At 39.3% G+C, this 19,501-nt stretch overlaps 1 protein-coding gene across 1 annotated transcript in view; it reads left to right on the forward strand.

Moving 5' to 3' along the window:
- Window positions 1–12,334: 12,334 nt before the first annotated feature.
- The window catches only part of ESPN (espin), a 3,774,415-nt gene continuing 3,767,248 nt past the window's right edge, over window positions 12,335–19,501 (forward strand). The window contains exon 1 of the mRNA XM_044063026.1: window positions 12,335–12,681. Coding sequence (XP_043918961.1) covers window positions 12,388–12,681 — 294 coding nt within the window. The 5' untranslated portion in view covers window positions 12,335–12,387. The remainder of the gene's footprint in view (window positions 12,682–19,501) is intronic.

The following is a 19,501-nucleotide window of genomic DNA, read 5'->3' on the forward strand; positions in this document are numbered from 1 at the left end:
TCAAAGGTACTCCTAAAAGCCAGACAAGAGAAACCACAGATGATCCTGATTGCTCCAGACTGGCCATGCCAGCACTGGTACCCTATTTTAAGGAACCTAGCTCAAGGCCCACCATGGATTTTGCCTCAAATTCCACACCTTCTGACTCAACAAAACAATCAGATCCTGCACAGTCAGCTCAAAACCCTAAACCTGGCTGCATGGCAGATTCATTAGTCAAACAGGCAACACCTCTCTCTAAAGCGGATATGGATGTCATTTTGGAGGCCAGGAGGCCTAGCACCAGGAAAGCTTACTCAGAAAAATGGAAGAGATTCTGTGCCTGGAATCAGGCTCAAAGCCTTGACCCTCTTGTTCCAAACATTCCTCACATTTTACAATACTTAACTGAGATGCTGCCTATCCTTCTCATCAATTAAGATCCACACCTCTGCCATTTCAGCACATTACAACACGGATCTTCCTTTATTCTCTCATCCCTTGCTAAAGCAGTACCTCAGAGGGGCTAAAAACATAAGACCACCCTGGAGAGCACCAACACCAACTTGGGACCTCAATTTCATTTTGGAAAAACTGACCCTGCCACCTTTTGAGCCAGCCAATACAGCCAATCTAAAATTTTTATCATGGAAAACAGCTCTGCTCCTGGCAGTAACTTCAGCACAAAGAGTCTCAGAGCTACAGGCATTAATGGCAGTGGAAGCTTTTATAATTTTTCATTAGAACAGAGTTTGTCTAAGGACAAACCCTACCTTTATGCCAAAGGTGGTATCTAGTGTGGCTCTTAACCAAACCATCCATTTGCCAACTTTTTATCCAAACCCCCAGAATAAAGGGGAGAAACTTCTGCATTCTTTGGACATACACAGGCAGCTACGCTTCTACTTGGACAAAACAAAATCTATCAGGAAAACTGAGCAACTGTTTGTAGCATATGCTGCAGGATCACAGGGCAAGGCTATCTCAAAGCAGACTATATCCAAATGGATAGGACACTGTATTCGTTACTGCTACACACAGCATGGAAAACCAGTCCCAAAAAGCATTAGGCCACATTCTGCCAAGGCTACAGCCACTTCAACGGCCTTCCTCAGAGGAGTACCTACCAAGGAAATTTTGGAGGCTGAAACTTGGAGTTCAGTGCACACCTTTACCAAGCATTACCACCTGCCTCTTTACTCTAAATCCAGAGCAGGATTTGCCACTGCAGTTCTGCAGGGCCTCATAGCCAATCCTAACTCTTTATAGACCAGCCACCCAACCTTAGCTTTGGGATTTTACCCAAGTGTGATGACTGCAGCAGTGTAACACGATGAACATAGTACAGTTTTGTACCTACCATAAATGTAGATGTTCGAGTGTTCACTCTGCTGCAGTCCTGGTTACCCTCCCTCCATCCCCTCTGAACTAGCTGGCCTTATCTATACCTTTCTATCCTATACAACTTTTGTGGTGTATTTGCTTATAACTGAAGGTATTGTTTTTATTTTATATGTATACTTGTTATTAGCAATATGTATTGCCTACCTACTTGGGGGCACCTGACATCTGGGGCAAGAAAAACTGAAGAAAATGGCGTCAGATGCATCTTATATACCCCTGGCGCACTGATGTCAGGGAAGAAGCGACAGCAACTGACGCCAGACCAAGACTTTGGAACTCTGGCTGACTGTGGGACCGCCTGACGGCAGAAGAACTCAAGTGTGATGACTGCAGCAGTGTGAACACTGGAACATCTACATTTATGGTAGGTACAAAACTGTACTTTTCGTAGATCAGACTACAGTGCGGATAAGGGAAAATTCCCTTTTCCATACTGTAGTGTGATCTCGGAGTGAGAATAATAAAGTAGGGGGGGTGGGGGGGTGAAGGCCTCCTGCAGAAATGTAGATTTTTAATTTTTTTTTAACTACACATACATGGAAGCACTTTTCGATGTTAAGCGCTTTCGTGTAGGTGTGTTCAATGTTTTGTGATGCAGACATATGCTAGTTGAGCATGTGTCCTAGACCCATATATATATATATATATATATATATATATATATATATGTCTATATGTGGATATATATATATATATATATATATATATAAGAAATGAACTTTGTGACTATAACAGCATTCAAAAAATAGTAAATCACACCAACAACTCTTGTAGTATTAGATAAGTACTACAGGAGTTGTTGGTATGATTTACTATTTTTTGAATGCTGTTATTGTCACAAAGTTCATTTCTTAGTTAAAATTTCTTCTCTTCGTTCATTTTTTTTTTTTTTGAGTGCGGTTAAATTTAGATATATATATATATATATATATAGATATATAGATAGATATAGGTATATGCCTGTGTATTAAATTATAATTTAATAGAGGTGTCAAAAAACCACTACAAGTTGTTATTCAATCACTGGAAACAGGATGAGCAAGATATAAAAATGAATTTATTTTTCCAAAAAAAAACATCATGACAAATGAAATAGCAGAGGGATATGCTTCTGATAGGAAACAAGACATGGGTGTCTGCAATAGTAAGTTTCCAATTTTTTGAGCTAGGGTGGGAGTCTTTAGATTTGTTTTTTGAAGGGGATGTGACTTAGAATGAAGGCTGTGCAAAAAGTATTTATTATTTTTGAATGAATTTTTATGCAGATTACTTTTGTAGATGCTCCCATTGAAAGGTTTCATGAAATCTAAAAAAAAATAAATAAATAACCCTCAAACAAATGTTGTTCATGTTATGAGTTTGAAACTATTCATATTGTGTTTTGTTTAATATTCAATCATTTTTGGATACTGGGAACAGTTTAGAACTTGTAATTTTCCTGTAGTGACTTTGCTACCTATTTCAGAATTTGATATGATGTTTGCATGTAATGACATAAATAATAGATTTTTTTCTGAAATGGAGATATTATTTTGGACATAAACCTTTTTAGCAGGTATAGATCACTAGTTGTCATTTTGCATTTTATAATAAGAGATGACAATTTCAAACAAAAGTGTTAAGATGCTGTATCATTTTTGAGACAAATATAAGCTAATGTAAGAATGCTATATGTAAAATGTGCATGATTCTGTAGTTGAATTTGATACTATTGATGTGATTTTTTAATAAAGTGATTACCCTTACTCTTTTGGTAAGTACTGAGATCATTTACATCCACCGAAGCTACCATCAACTCAGACAGATGAAAACTTGGATGAATGTCTCATCTGAACAGCGGTAGGTAATGCATTTTACTTGTTCGACATACTCCGTGAATGTGCTACTCTGCACCTTTAGACACTGATGAAAGGCAGCTTTGTCGTATATGTGCGGATGTTTGCATGCGTGTGTATGCATGAGCATGTGTGTTTGATTGTGTGTGTGTGTGTGTGTGTGTGTGTGTGTGTGTGTGTGTGTGTGTGTGTGTGTGTGTGTGTGTGTGTGCATGTGCACACTTTTACTTTTTTCATACTATTCATAGGTTAATTGGTGTGTACTAGTTTAATGGCCCTGGAGCCTTTACAAGCCTAGCCCGTAGATGTGCCCTGGCATCGTGATGCCCGACGTTAGTTTCCAGTGTCTCTATCATGTAGACCCACTGGAGTGATCCCCGAGGTGAACTTTCTATTACCCATCCACTCATCAAGATTTCTCTTGAAGAGGGTCAGCGAGGTGCTCTGCTTGACATGTATGTGAAGTCTATTCCAGAGTATGGTCAGTCTCTGGGTGAGGAACCTGTCCCTCCAGCATGTTCTGTTGATTGTGGTAATGAGGTTGAGGTCTCTGGAGCGTGTGGTGTGGAGGGATTGGGATATCTTTAGATGTAGCATTCCTAACAAAGCTGGGTCAGACATGGCTTTGCAAATCAAGCAGAAATCACCTCTAAGTAGGCGATATGAGACAGAGAATAGCTGGAGTCTTTTGAGTCTGTCCATGTAGGACATGTGTTTAATGCCTATGATCCTCTTTGTGAGGTACTTCAGTGGCCTCTCCAACTGTTGCAGGTGTCTAGTGAGGTACATGCCAAATGGGGCATTATACTCGATGATTGATCTAATGAGGGAAGAGTAGAGAGAGAGACAATGACCTCTTTCTTCCTGGATGCAAAATGCTTAGTAATGAGATGTGCCACAAAGAAGGACTTTCTGACCACAGTGGCAATGTGGTGGTTGAAGGAGAGGTTGCTGTCAATCTGCATCCCCAGATCTCTTATCCAGATATACCAAAAGGGATGCCAATGCATTTTTTTGGTGTTAAGTTTAAGGCCATGGTTTCAACACCAGTCATTGGTCTCAGTGAGGGCTTTCTGTAGGATATCTGCATCACTTGGGGAGTTAATAATGGTTCCCAGCTTGCAGTCACATGCGAACTTGGTCAGCCAGAGTCCCTTTGTGTTGGCCTGGACTTCTGAGAAGTAGATGCCAGACAGGAGAGGACTCAGGACCGATCCCTGTGGGACTTCACTCGTGACTGGTCACAAGTCTGACTTGGAGTCCACTACTTTCACACTGTGTGTTCTATCTGTGAGCCAATTTGCAACCCACCTATTGATATAGGGGTTGATGCCTAGTTTGGTGGGTTTATCAATAATTCCTGAGTGAGGAATGGTATCAAAGGCCTTGGCCAGTTAGAGGTAGGCTGTATGCACTACCTTACCTTCAACCACAGCCCTGGTGACTGACTCAAAGTCAACCAAGTTGAGCAGGCATGATCTCTCTTTCACAAAGCCAAATTGTGTGGGGTCTAGAGTTTGGAGATTTCTTATATCTTTGATAATCAGATCCATGATGATGTGCTCCATAACTTTACATATCAGACTCTTCAGGCTAATGAGGTGATAATTCCCAGGGTCTGTAGTGGCTCCTCCTTTATGGAGAGGGATGACTCTAGCAGTGCGTCATTTGGTAAGGACAAAGCCTGAAGTGAAGCTGTGACTGAACAGGGCACACAGATGTGGTGCCAGTTCACTTTGTAGTTCATGTAGAACACAGCCTGGGATATTATTAGGTCCCATGGAAGCTGTATTCTAGGCCTTTGACAATGCAGCTTTAACCTGTACTGCAGTAATGTTGGGTGCCTGGCATTCTTCCGGTATTGTGATTGGTCCTTTCGGGGGGGGGGGTAAAGTTGGTACTGAATCTGTCAGCCAGTATGTTGGCAATATCTGTTGGCTTAGTATAGGAGGTACCATTGTGCATTATCTCAGAGCCAATGTGGGTATTGCCATGGAGGTTCTTAATATAACTATAGAAGGCTTTGTGATTGTTTTTAGTGATTTCACCTATTTCTGCAACAGTTTCTTCCTTCTGTTGTAGAGTTTATTAATGGCAGGGAACCACCAGATTGGCTTCCTTTTTTTGGAGGACAGCATCTTGGTTCTGTTGGATATGGCTAGTTCCATGCATTTGTGTACATGTTCGTACAGTGCACTGGTGTATGATTTGGCAGTCATGCAGCTATTTTCCATTGGCATGGGTGCCGTGAAGTTAGCCACCTCTGTTTTTTGAAGTCCAAAGTCAGCTTTGGAGAAGTTTTTCAAGGTGTTACCTTTGCAGGGGGTGTGGGTGAGATGTGGATTTCCAAGGTGATTAGTTTATGGTCGGATCTGACTAGGGAGGGATTGATTATTGGTGTAAAGCAATGGTCACCCATGTTAGTAATAACTAGGCCAAGGATCATGTTACTTCCTCTAGTGGGGGTCAGAATGAGCTGGTCCAAGGCATTGGAATTGATGAATTCCAGGAAGTGTTGAGCCAGTGTACTGGTGCTTGAGTAGTTTTCCCAGGTGATGGAGGGGTAGTTGAAGTCTCCTAGTAAGAGAGTGTTGGGTTGTACCTTGATAGATTCCATGGTGGTTAGGAACATGGAGTGAGAGTCTAGGGACATAGTTGGGGACCTATAGCAGGCTATGACCTGGATTGCCGTCTTACCCAATGTTAGTTGTACCTGAAGTATCTCAGATATGTTTTTCTGGGCTACTAGTCTGGAGGTGTGCATATCCTTTATGAATATGGAAACACCACCGCCTTTGGAACTTCACTCCATGTTTCAGGGCTGAAAGGTGTGGAATGCATTATAGCCTGGTAGCGCAGGGTTGCTTTCTGCTGCTTTAAACCAGGTCTCCATTACAGCACAAATGTTGATGTTCTCCATTTTGAGGAGTGCTTCGAGTGAGTGCATCTTGAGACTTAGACTTCTAGCATTGAGTGGCATGACCCTCAGATTGTATTTATCTATAGTTGTTACGGTGGTAATTTGGTCTTTGGAACACCACCTGAAAAAGGCACTATAGGGGAGGCAAGAGCCTTAGCCAGTACCCAGAAACCCAGGGGTGACAGATGCAGGCCATCTCTGGCAAAACATTGAGGTCTGTCAATCATGTCATCCCAAGCAGACTGATACTGGATCCCCCTGGAATGACACCAAAAATGTAGCCAATTGTTGAAGTCGATCATTTTTTGTTTGTATGGCAGTACCTTTCTGGGTGACGGTAGAATACTGGTCAGGGCTAGTGTCATATCTGCCTGAGCCACATAATCTGAGAGCTCCAACATGTCTCTTTTCATGTAGTCCAGGGAGGTTCATCTCAGGTCAATCACACCCACATGGACAATGACAGAGTCACACTCGTACTTGTTGTGGAGTGACCTGAGTGTGTGTGTTATGTGCCGGATTCTGGCACCTGTTAGACAGATGACTGTTACCTTCTCCTTATTCAACCTAGTGAGTGGAACATCTGTATGCCTCACTATTGAGTCACCTATGATTAGTGTATTGGGCAAGGTGTTTAGCCTTAGGGGCTTAGGTTGAGAGGCACACTGTGGAGGTGAGCTATGTGTCCAGTGGGTTCTGCTGTGTTGTGGTGGTCACGTGCGTTTCTGTCTTGAAGGTCTCTGCTGTTTGGGTAAATTACTTTTGAGAGCCTCCGTGAAGGTGGGTGTGTGGTTTGTGTTTTTATATGAGAGCTGTGATACTGGGTGCTCTGGAGGGCTATGTGTTCCATGTGGTGTGGTGCAGGTGTTGACTTTTTCCTCTTGACCAGCTAGTCCAGTCTTGGCTGAAGAGTGCATAGCTTCCAATTTGGTGATATAAGTGCATCTCTCGCTAGCCTGAGTGCTGGGAGGTAAGAGAAGGGGGTTGTCCCTTACTTATGTACTGTTTCTTCCTAGACTTTGAACACCGTGTACAATGCTAATGGTTTGCTTCTATTAGACACTGTTGGTTTAATATGCACAAGTGTTTTTAACAAGCAGAGCAAAAGACGGTCAAACACCAGGCTGTATAGCAATGAAATACCTTTAATAAAATAACAATAAAAAACAATAAAAAGATGTATCAGCCAAATCCAAGATAAGCACTTTCGGGTTTGTACCCTTCTTCAGATAGAAATGCTGAACTACATCACAGCATTTTAAAGTAAAAGAGCTTATCCTGGATTTGGCTGCTACATCTTTTATAGGTTCATAGATTCATAGGTAGGTACTAGGCTATCGGCCCAAGCACCTACGTAAGCCTAGCCAGCAAGTTTCCATAGCTTACGCCACCCCCCAAGATTGTTATTTTATTAAAGGTGTTTCATTGCTATACGGCCTGGTGTTTGACTGTCTTTTGCTCTGTTTGTTTACACGTTTGTTGGATGGTCAACCTTTAGTGTGGGAATTCAGTTTTTGTTTGCATGCATAAGTGTTTTTGGCCATGGGAAGCGTGTCTCCTTCTTGCCTGTGGCGTTGCTTTGCATGTGTTGTTAAGTTTGCTTCTGCCACTGGTAACGTGATGTTCCACATCTTATGCTATTTTCTTTACTAGATGACTATCGCTCACCTGCATCTGAATCTGTTGCCTTTACTTAATTTACTTACAGTCATATCTCTTTGTGGACTGCTTCCAGTTTCACATGGTATATCTATACTTCTGCACATCGATGGCTACATATGATCTCTGCAGCAGGACTCACATGTATTCATTTATTGTTTGTTTGTCTAATAACCAGGTAAAGTGAACTGGATGTTTAACTCTTTTCAGCCATATCCTGAGAAAATATACCAGACAGTCAACAGTTGGTCATAAGCAAAATACATTAAGGAAATAATGTATACATAAAACAGGTGACTGAATAATCCAAGATATAACTCCCCAGAGATTAGGTAAATTAAAAAAATGTAAAATAATCATAGCAGGAAGCATGTGGCTACATCATGTGAATTAAAACAGACAGAAGAAAGTTTAGTTCACATACATGTAGCGGTAGAAAAACTCCATGATAAGAAGTAGAAGAATATTCATGCTTCAGGCAGTGCCGTTACATCACTCGCTTACCAATGGTGCATCTGCATATAGCATGGTAAAAGCAGTATGGTACCCTTTGCCTGTCCCAGTCTGTGGGCATTGATGCTTTACATGTTCATAGTTGTAGCCATGTGTGGACCTCCCTATTGCTGTTATCCATGTAATGTAATTTTTCTTGGACAGTGTTTCTGCTCATTACATTTTTTACTTTGTGATGCTACCTGTACTGTTTTTGTGTTTCCCTACTTAGATGACATATATCTGCTCATGCCTTTTTACACTGCACATCTTTGTTTTCTTTACACTGACTTCAGGCTCTGTGTACTCATTTAATTTTAATATATCAGCCCTGTTTTTTTGAGTATTCATAGTTAGGTTAGCTGACTATTCTCTTTTAGGTTTAATTGGCTTTGGTGTAATGTTTTTTTCTTGGGGGCAGTCTAAGTGATTTGCAGACATGAAGATGTTTCTGGTGGGTTTATATAACTGTCACTGCCTTTAAAGGGTATGCTGTGTGTGCTGCTGTCTATAATGAGCACATATGCTGTACAATTCTCTTCACATAGCCTTTCAGTGTCTGGGCAATGTGTTGTTCCTAACAATGAATATCTGCATTCTAAGGATGTAATTTCTAGACTCAGGCTTATCTTCCTTTTGTGCATACCCACTTGTTTATTTCTCTGTTGACATTATACTAAAATCAAAAGTATGCTACTGCTGTTTGCACTATGTGTGTTTTTGTGTGTGTGTGTGTGTGTGTGTGTGTGTGTGTGTGTGTGTGTGTGTGTGTGTGTGTGTGTGTGTGTGTGTGTGTGTGTGTGTGTGTGTGTGTGTGTGTGTATGCTTGTATGTGCATGTCTGCATTATTGCTTTGGTTGTGTACAGGTACTAGAACATGCTGAATTGCAATTTCCATACTCTGCATTCATACGAGTTGTTTATTCAGTGTACCTTTTTTGTACAGTGCTCATCCTAGAAGGGTGGTTCTTACATATTGTATATTCACTGTGTCTTGCTCGTACTATACTTGTCCCAGAAGGATGGTTGTGCATTGTGAAGGCATACATTTCTGTAAATGACTAGCTTTGCAGGGTGGTCGTGGACTGTATATTTCATAGAAAGGATGCTGAAGCTTTCATTAAACTGTCATGCATCATACTTACTGTCACCAGTTGTACACAGACAAAGTTCTGCATTGCAGCCAGACCTCTCAACTGTACAGATTTTCACAGAATGTCCAGATTTTATTCTTATAATTTTAGTCTATTCCTCATAAAATGTGTAGTTTTTTTTTTTTGGCAAATCACTAGGATGATCTGAGGACTGAAGTCACTAAATAATGGCATACATTTGAGTTTCGGATTTCAAATCCTTCTGCAAATGTATGTTAAAACAAACTCTATTACTCTAGCAACGTTCTAAGTTTATAAGAGCAATATTTAAAATCTGTCCCTATTTTTGGGCCTTTGTACCCCCATTTTGTCAGGCTTTGTCCAGATTTCTTGCACTAAGAGGTTGTATGATTGCAGCACATTTGTGTTTGCTTACTCTTTGCATTTTTTTGATAATATTCACTGGTGTTTGCCCTTCTGGTTTGTGGTAGTGCACAGATTTGTGTACCACAGGTTGGAGTAGAGCTTTGGACCGTACTCTTTTGTTACTTTGTATACTGTATTATAGAATACTAACACTGAAACAACACAAATTGCCCGGTACCTGGTGTCACTGTATTTCTTTGAATACACACTGCATTATTTTTCCTGTGACTATAATTATTTTTCCTAGAACCTTTGTCCTCATATCTAAATTAACATTTTTTGACGTCACAGCTTTTCTGCTTTGCAATAGTGTCTTTTTTGCCTTACATTCCTTGGCAAAGAGCTCTCTCTCTCTGTTTAATTTTTTTCCTGTACTGCACTATAGAATGATGTGTCTGAAAACAGCATCAGTGACAGGCAACCCAGCTTGCCCAAGAACCTGGAGATGTGAGGCAGAAATCTTACTACTGAGCTGTTGTATCATTTTTTTTTAATTCAGACATGGCCTTGTTGCTTCTTTATTTCTGACTGCCATCTTCGGATTCAGCAGTTCAACATCTGACAAGCTCAGACATGGCTTCTCACTCTGCCTGCACTTCTGTGATCTACTAACTTTTCATTCAGTGTTGTTTCTTCGGCATTGCCCCCTGCAAACTCTGCAAACCCATTAGCATTCCATGATAAAATTAATTTAGCAAATTATTCCATAACCCAGTTACTAAGTCAGGACAAGAGATAATGACAATATAAATTTTATTATATAGTTCCAGTGTGTCTAAATTAGCAGCATGACACATAGATCAGACCTACATTCATTCATTTTTTCATTTATTGCTGACTGATTTAGTCCCACTAGGCAACATCTATTTTTTTTCATAGGAAGATCAAGATGGCTTTCATACTAATTAATGATATTTAACCATATAGATTCATATGTGGTTACCAGGCTCTTGGCCCAAGAGCCATTTTAAGCCCAGCCAAGCTTACCTCAAATTTGCCAAAATATTGCTGATGTGTAAATGCCCCAAGGAATTTTATGGTTACAGTATAGGCTTCTACACAGCAAGCGTTCACATACTACTCCTGTCCATTACTATAAATAGTCCACAACACACCAACTCAGACAATTAGGATTTTAGATTTAATGACTTAATTTAATGAAGAATAGCACCTCAGAAGTACAGCATCCCCTCTTTTGCTATACTGCATTTTTAGTGCTAGAATAGAACATCAATCCAAACAGCTGTTGTGGGAGTAGAACCCACAATCTTCTGATTGTTCAGTGTGCTGCCTGTTAAGTCACTGACACTCTTATCCATGAACACAACTAAACAGATACAAATATAAAACATATAAAACATATGGATTCAGCCAGATATAAAACATATGGATTCAGCCATTTTAAATATAGTTGCTGAATGACAAAAAATATACAGTCAAAAATTGTTCTACTTTATGTAAGAGGGATAAAAACACGACTTTATTTTAACTGCTGTCATTGTGATCGCTTCCACCTATTTTGATATGCTGTTAATGTCTTATTTTATTTTTATTTTATCTACTTGAAAGAAAAAAAATAGTATTCATATTTTGATATCCAACACTCTTAAATCTAAATTCTGAAGAAAAGAATACAGCTTTAATTACAATAAAATTCTGTGAGAGAGTAGAGCTGAAATGAGCTTTTAAATGAGCTTTTAAAGCTTGCTTATGGTTTGTGCATACACCGTGAGCTTGTATGTTTAATTCTGTATTGACAAAACAGAGAAAGCAAGACAAAGGGCAGCTATCCCTTTAAAAGCCTCTGCTGTGATCCTCCCCCCTCATGGATTATTCAGTGCTGTCTAGTTTCATTAATTCACCTGTAGCAGCAGGAACAGTGACAGCAACAGAACAGAAATAAGCAGGCACCAGTCTCCTCAGAACTGAGACAAGCACAAGGCAACAGGAGAGAGTTATGCACGAATACAGAAGCTTCAAGTAGAAAAGGATTTCTAGAAAAACAAGGAGAGTTGAATGTTGCCCCCTTTACTTTTAATCTTTCCTCATACAAATACATTGAAGAAATGGAGACTTTTAGCAGTCATGTTTATTGCTATAAGACTGCAACACGGAGCAATTTAGAGTGACAGTTTAAGGACTTTATACTCTCATGCCTTACTGGATTTTTCCCATCAAGGAGGACAGAAACAGAGGATAGGTTAAATAAAGCAAAAGGTTCTTTGAGAGTGTACAAGTTATAATAACAGACGTTTAAAGCTACAAGTAGCAGCAGCACTGTTAAAACTAAGAGACAGAACTCAAAATGCAAACAGTGAAGCAATGTTTGAGACAGAGTCATCTGGTAGCAGTCTGAGTATCACGTGTATAAAAACATGAAGCTTCTTGCTGAAGAAGGGTGCTAAGCCAATCATTTTATTTTTCATCATCTAAACTAAAGCATGGTTTCTCTCCTAAAATGTAACAGAACTTATTGAAATCAACAAGTGTTACAAAATATTGCAACACTGGAAGCTGTAAAGAAAACAGTGATATACATGTTGACAAGGGAAGCCCTTGTCTAGCTACATAGGAGAGGATGGTGCTTGAACGGGTTCTGCAAGCTGCCCGACAAGGGGACTTAGACACTCTAAAGTTGCTACATTCAGAAGGTACGCTAAATACCGGAGTTAAAGACTCACTGGGAGCTTCAGCTGTACACCATGCTGCCCGGGCTGGCAAGCTTTTCTGCCTTCAGTACCTTGTTGATGAAGCTAAGCTTTCTGGAAACAGTCGTGCCAGAAATGGGGCCAGTCCGGCTCACGATGCAGCAGCGACAGGCAACCTAGCTTGCCTTCAGTGGCTACTGACCCAGGGGCGATGCAATGTTGAGGTAAGCCTTCTGAAAACCCACTAGAGTGACTTCAAATTCCTTCTGTATAATGGTGTACCAAAAGGCAGCTGTATGATAATATCATAGATGTTACTTGTGTACAAGGCTTCTTCTCACTAATAAGACCACTTAAAATTTCTTGTTCCTGTTATTACCCCCCACACAAAAATACATCTCTTAGTGTGATTATTTGCCTTCCTAATGAGATGGGGGGTATGTAAGTGCTAGATTCTCAGCTTTCATGCTAAGGGTTAGTAAGTCCTTTGCCAAAGAGGAGGGCAATAACATCTGAGCCTGTGGAACCATTCATCTTAGTGTACTTTACTCATTAAGGTAAAGAGTTGTGCATGATTTATACCTTGCAGCTATGGATAGACCTGTAACTTTTAACTTGTTTACTGAACTGTGACTGTGCACACATTAGTTTATTTCATAACACCTAAACTACTGGGTCATCCCAGTAAAAAAAAAAAATACTTGATAACCTTTGTATTTACCTGGTCAGGAAATGAACATTCATATTTTAATTATCATGAAACTGATCTATACTAAGACTCTTGAACTTATACACCTCTGCTGTTTTTTGTCATACTTGTTATTTAGAAGAAATAGGTTTAAAAAGGATCTAATTTATTGTTGCTATTGTGGTATTATAGTATTTTTTCTGTCAGTGAGTCCCGTCACTGCATATTTCCTTGCAACTGCTCTTTACACCATGTAATACAAGCAAACAATATATTTTTTATTTATGTAGCTCTTCATGCATATCTCTCAACATCTTAGATAAAGAAATCTGGACAAAGCCTAACATAATGGGAGGACAAAGGCCCAAAAATAGGGACAGATTTTAAATATTGCTCTTAGAAACTTAGAATGTTGCTAAAATAACAGGATCTGTGTTAGCATGCATTTTCTGAAGAATATGAAGTCTGAAAATGAAATGTATACTGTGTGGCATTTAGTGACTTCAATCATTGGTGAGTTGCCAGAAAACCACAAATTGTATGATAAACAGACCACAAATATGAGGCAAAAAGCTGGACATTCTGCATAAATCTGGGCAGTTGAGGGGTATGGATGTGGTTTTGCATGCTTTAATTTCTTATGTGCATATTCTTAAACTGATATGATTCTTTACCCCTCAAATCATACCTGCTTCATATCTAGTGTCTACCTCATTCTGTAAAGATGATAAATCAGTATGCTTGCCCACTGTCTATTTTGTAAACTGCAAAAGGAATCTGTTACTGTAAATTACAATAGCTGAAAACAGAATCCCAAGACTCTGTAAAAAGATGCCAAACTGATTGACTGGCTCAAAAATGTAACTTGGAAACCTATAGTGGGGTTGCTGTATACACTGACTGTTTTATATTTGATTATATATTTTTTTGGTTGTTTCCTGTCCATCAATTTCATGTTCTTAGCATTGGAGTTTACTATTTCAGGATTATATGGCACTACATTCACGTCTTGTATTTGTGCTGTACCTATGGCTTTTTTCTTTACAGTGATGATATTTTGTACAATATCACTGTATGTTTGTCATACTGCACCTGTTATGCCCCCCACCCCACATATGTCTCTCCATTAGCTCTTGCAGCTTTATACATAAGCATAAAGCAAAACCTCTCTCACCATACCCTGTAATCTTCAGGGATACAACCTCCATATTATGTCTTCCAGACAGGTACACTTCATCTTCCATTCAGGTGTAATACTTCTTTCCATGGACCTACTGTAGGTATGAAAGTGTCAGAATCCTGCATTTCACAAGTTCCTGGCCAACACTTGCAGCTTACCCTCATAAGTCTGAATATATTATTATTACTCCTCACTTTCAGATCATATTTTATTCTTACTTAGAACTAACCTCTACATCTGTAAAAAGCCTTAACCCTGAGATTCAACAGTCCCTAGCCTAATTTAGGCAATTAGTAAGTATGAGTGATTGCAGCAGATTTTGTGTTGTTAACTTAAATCTAGTTCTGCTTTTATACCCAGACATATCCCAGTATATTCCACTGTTGGAGCTCTACAGTTGCAATAACGATAGCAGGAAATACTTCATTGTACCACCAGATTTGATCAATTATGTAAAAACAATACATACAACTATATTTTGTATTAGTGACCAGTATTGTAAAACTGAATTTGAATTTGCCATCTGCTACATACATACTACATACTAATACTACAGTGTCGATTTTTTTGCAAGTATGGACTTGCCTTAAGCTTTGGTAGTGGTAGACAAAAATCACAATGAACAAGTCACTCACATATTTAACACAGAGGATTATGATTGGATTGCCGATCTTAAAACGTTTATTATGTGTTTGACACAAGGATGCCAACAAATTCACTCAAGAGGTAAATTTGGTCATCCATGTCGAGAACATATCATTTAGGGTTATGTCTATGATCGGAGGCCCAGTCATAATTCTTTGTAGTGTGTGGAGCTTTATCTGCTTCATGTATATTAGTTACAGTAAAAAAAAAACAGAGCTAAGTGTTTTCCCAATTTTCAAAGGCGTAAAGCACTTGCCACTTAGTCAGAAAGGCAGTGTAACATACAATCCCTTACTTTTACACTCACCTTGCTATGCCTCTAAACTGTCTAACTTTTTACAGAATACCCATATTTTTGCATTATTTGTTTGATTTGTTTCTCATAACGTCTGTGGTTTTCAGACAAACCATGGTTGATTGAAGTCTCTGAAAGTGAGTCTTATCCTTCAGGCAAAATGCATGTGAACACACACATGCTGTTATTCTAGCTACTTTCCAAGTCTGTAAGAGGAAGGGACACCTTATTAGTATGGAGAGCATGAACCAAATATTTTACTCTGCCACTGTCATTTGCTGGTCAGTAGTGGCAGATTTTACTGCCTAGCCCAAGACTCAACCACTGGATAGAAAAAAGCCATGGGTACAGTTCAAATACAAGAAGTACATGTGGTGCCATATAATCCTGAAATAGAAAATCCCAGTGGTAAGGATATGAAACTGAAAGGTCTGAACATGACCTAGACAGGAAACAACCAAAATGCCCAGTGTTGGTGTAACTATATAATCAGAATATAAAAATAGACAGTGCATAGTGAATTTTCTGAAACAGGTCTGGGCTTTCCTAAGGAGGAGGTTGGCTTCACCAGCTGAGAAATGCTGAGTTTTACCAATGTGCAAAACTAATCTATATGCTTGAATAAAACTTTTCTTAACTAACCTGCAAAATTATTATTATTTTACTACTATATACTAGATGGACACTGACTATCTATGATTACTGCTGATATACCTTGCTGCTCTGCAGAGCTTAGAACTGTTGAATTAACCAACAGTACTTAATATATGTTTCAGAACATTGCAAGCCAAGTTGATGTCCTTAACTTATAGCTGCTGAATTAGCCTGTATTTCATACTCATTCAGCACATTAGAAGGCATACTGATGTTCCTCACTTATATGCATTGAATTTAGCTGCAGTACTTGATATATGCTTCAATACATATTGATCCGCACTGATATCCCAAATTTACAACTGTTGAGCTGACCTGTAATACTTGATATATGTTCCAGCGGATTCACTTCAGAAGCTCAAAATACTGAAATCTCGAATTTCAGTATCTCGAGCCCAAGAAGTCGAATCCACAAAACAACAAAAAGTAAAAACCGCAAAATTCAAAACCTCGAATACCGGAAGTTTTGAATTTCGCGGTTTTACTACACACACACACACACACACACACACATACACACACACACACACACACACACCATCCACCACACAAGCATACACAATCACTCTACTACACAAATGCAGGGGGGCAAGCCCACCTGCACCCCCCCATACACCTCCCTACTTAAATATTCTCACTCCGAGGTCACACTACATACAAACACACACAAAACACCACCACACAAGCTACTTTCTCTTCACACACACACATCACAGCAACAAAACACACTGACGCACACCACAGCTCCTACCCATAACCCTTAACACACACACACACTTACCTGAATACATGACCATAGCAGAATTTTAGAAGCGTAAAATTCAAAACCTCCGGTATTTGAGGTTTTGAATTTTGAGCTTCTAAACTTTCGCTATTATGTGGATTCAGCTTCTTGGCATCGAAATACTGAAATTCGACATTTCAGTATTTTGAGATTCTGAAGGGAACCCGTTCCAGCACATTACAAGCTATGTTGATGCCCGTTTTACTTTAGTGAGGCACTTTTTCCCTTGCAACTCTACTGAAATTGGGTGCTGTGCTAGACATATCCAATCACAAAACAAGCAGACATGCATGGCCAAATCATGTACTGTGGAAGTATACATTTATTCTTCCCAAATTACTCAACGATATACTACCCTTGGCCTAATCAAAATAATCTGCATCACAGTTTTATCCAAAATGGAGTTAGTTTAGTATTTCCTAATTTATCAATATCTTTCTTACCCCTCTGTTCACTAAACACATACATGCGTGCGCGTACACACACACACACACAGAACAAAAATGAAGTCCTAGTTTCATGAAACTTGGGCAAATTATTGATCTAGTCTGTCATAATAACATTTAGGAAAGTCTGTTATATGAGTACTCTTGGTTATATTGATAAACTATTTTTTAACTGCATACTCACGCCAGATGTACCTACTTCCTTTAGCTCCCTATCCTTAAAATCATCCTGAGTCCCACCCTTTCCTTACATCATTTCCTTAACTACTCCAATCCCCTTAAATACCTATATTGCCATGACTCTAATGATTAGCCAATCCCTTAATCCCTAGCCTAGCTCTTCCCCACCCCAGCCCTCCCCCTACACTTTACTCATGGGTCCAGGACAACTTTGTCCCAAACTGCATTTCTCCCCACATCTGCTATCCGTATTTTTATAAGTGCATTAACAACAATACCAAGTGAGTAATGGATGAGCTATCTCTTGCTGCTTCAGGCATTTGACTATGGACAAGACTAGAAAAAGCTTGAGTGGTTTATTAGAACCGAGTATCAGGCACCTCTTGTTGGTCCATTAAAACCTAGTACCAGCCAGCGGTGAAACTTTATTGCTTACATTTATCACAACACTATTTTTTTTACCACTGCAGTACATCCCGTCTGCTTTGGCGAGGTGACCAGAACATCTAGCAAATCAGGCTGTGAGCACTACACACAATGAACAGCAATTGTATTTGAAAGATTTAATATTAATTAGCTTCCAACTCAATAATCTTATTATTTTTGTTTGTTAAACATCTTTTCATTGTTTAAAAACACACACACATCAGGTTCACACAAAGTAACAATCTACAAAACTAAATGAGAAGATATTTGAAGATCATGTAGCAATCATCACCTGTAACATACATAGTACTTCAAACAGAAGATTTATACCAAATCATAGTGTCAACATACAGTATGTAAAAGATAATAGTTTCCCTTTTTACAGTTAGTATTTCCTGGTTTATCACTGCCTTCCTACCATTCTTTTTGTTACGTACACACACACACACACACACACACACACACACACACACACACACACACACACACACACACACACACACACACAAACAAACACATGCATATATCCACACAGAAAATGGAGTCTCAGTTTAATGAGATTTAAGCAAACTACTCATCTAGCCTCATGGAAAGTCAGCACTCATTTTGGTTATGTTGCTAAATATTTTTAACTGTAAATTTTCTTCATATCTACTACTCATATTCTGTTTTCTAAGTGCATTAAAAACAGTACCAGGTGAGGTAAATCTCTGTATTGAAGGGTACATATTAAAACCTATTACATGCATTAAAATAAGTAACTTCAAAAGGCAATGAAGGAACATGGAACAGAATACCACATATATCCCAGTATGAAGTCTTAGTCTCAGAGCACTGACACAGAAGCCTGCATACCACATATATCCCAATATGAAGTCTTAGAGTCCTGAGCACTGACACAGAAGCCTCCATACCACATATATCCCAGTATGAAGTCTTAGTGTCCCGAGCACTGGCACAGAAGCCTCCATACCACATATATCCCAGTATAAAGTATTAGTGTCCCGAGCACTGACTCAGAAGCCTGCATACCACATATATCCCAGTATGACGTCTTAGTGTCCTGAGCACTGACACAGAGGCCTCCATACCTCATATATTCCAGTATGAAGTCTTAGAGTCCCGAGCACTGACACAGAAGCCTGCATACCACATATATCCCAGTATGAAGTATTAGAGTCCCGAGCACTGGGACAGAAGCCCCCATACCACATATATCCCAGTATGAAGTCTTAGAGTCCCGAGCACTGACACAGAAGCCTCCATACCACATATATCCCAGTATGAAGTCAGAGTCCCGAGCACTGACACAGAAGCCTGCATGTGGTTGCCTCTCTAACAAAACACCTTGTAAATTTCTTAATTTGTAAGCCCTTAAGTACTTTAATATGGCAGCATAAAACTGTTCATATGAATGTCTTTTTTTGTTAAACCAATGCACTGAGATGTAGATTTTATCAATGTAAAGATTATAATGAGAAACCCAAAACTTCACTATCAAAGTGACAATCTGTTTTATAGAGAATACCAAACTACCACATTGAGTCTTGATGAATCAACCCCAAAGGTTTTAACCTAGTGTTTATGACACCTCAAGCATTATGTAGATGTGAACATGACCAAAAATATACAGCATCATTTGACCTCTCCCTACACGTTGTATTGAAGAGCCTAGAAAATAAGATATAATTTTGGTTAAATTAAAGATTATAACAATCATAAACTGGGTATAAGATATAGTAATGA

The sequence above is a fragment of the Protopterus annectens genome, chromosome 2.part1 (genome assembly GCF_019279795.1).
Source record: "Protopterus annectens isolate FY-2018-M chromosome 2.part1, PAN1.0, whole genome shotgun sequence".
NCBI lineage: Eukaryota > Metazoa > Chordata > Ceratodontiformes > Protopteridae > Protopterus > Protopterus annectens.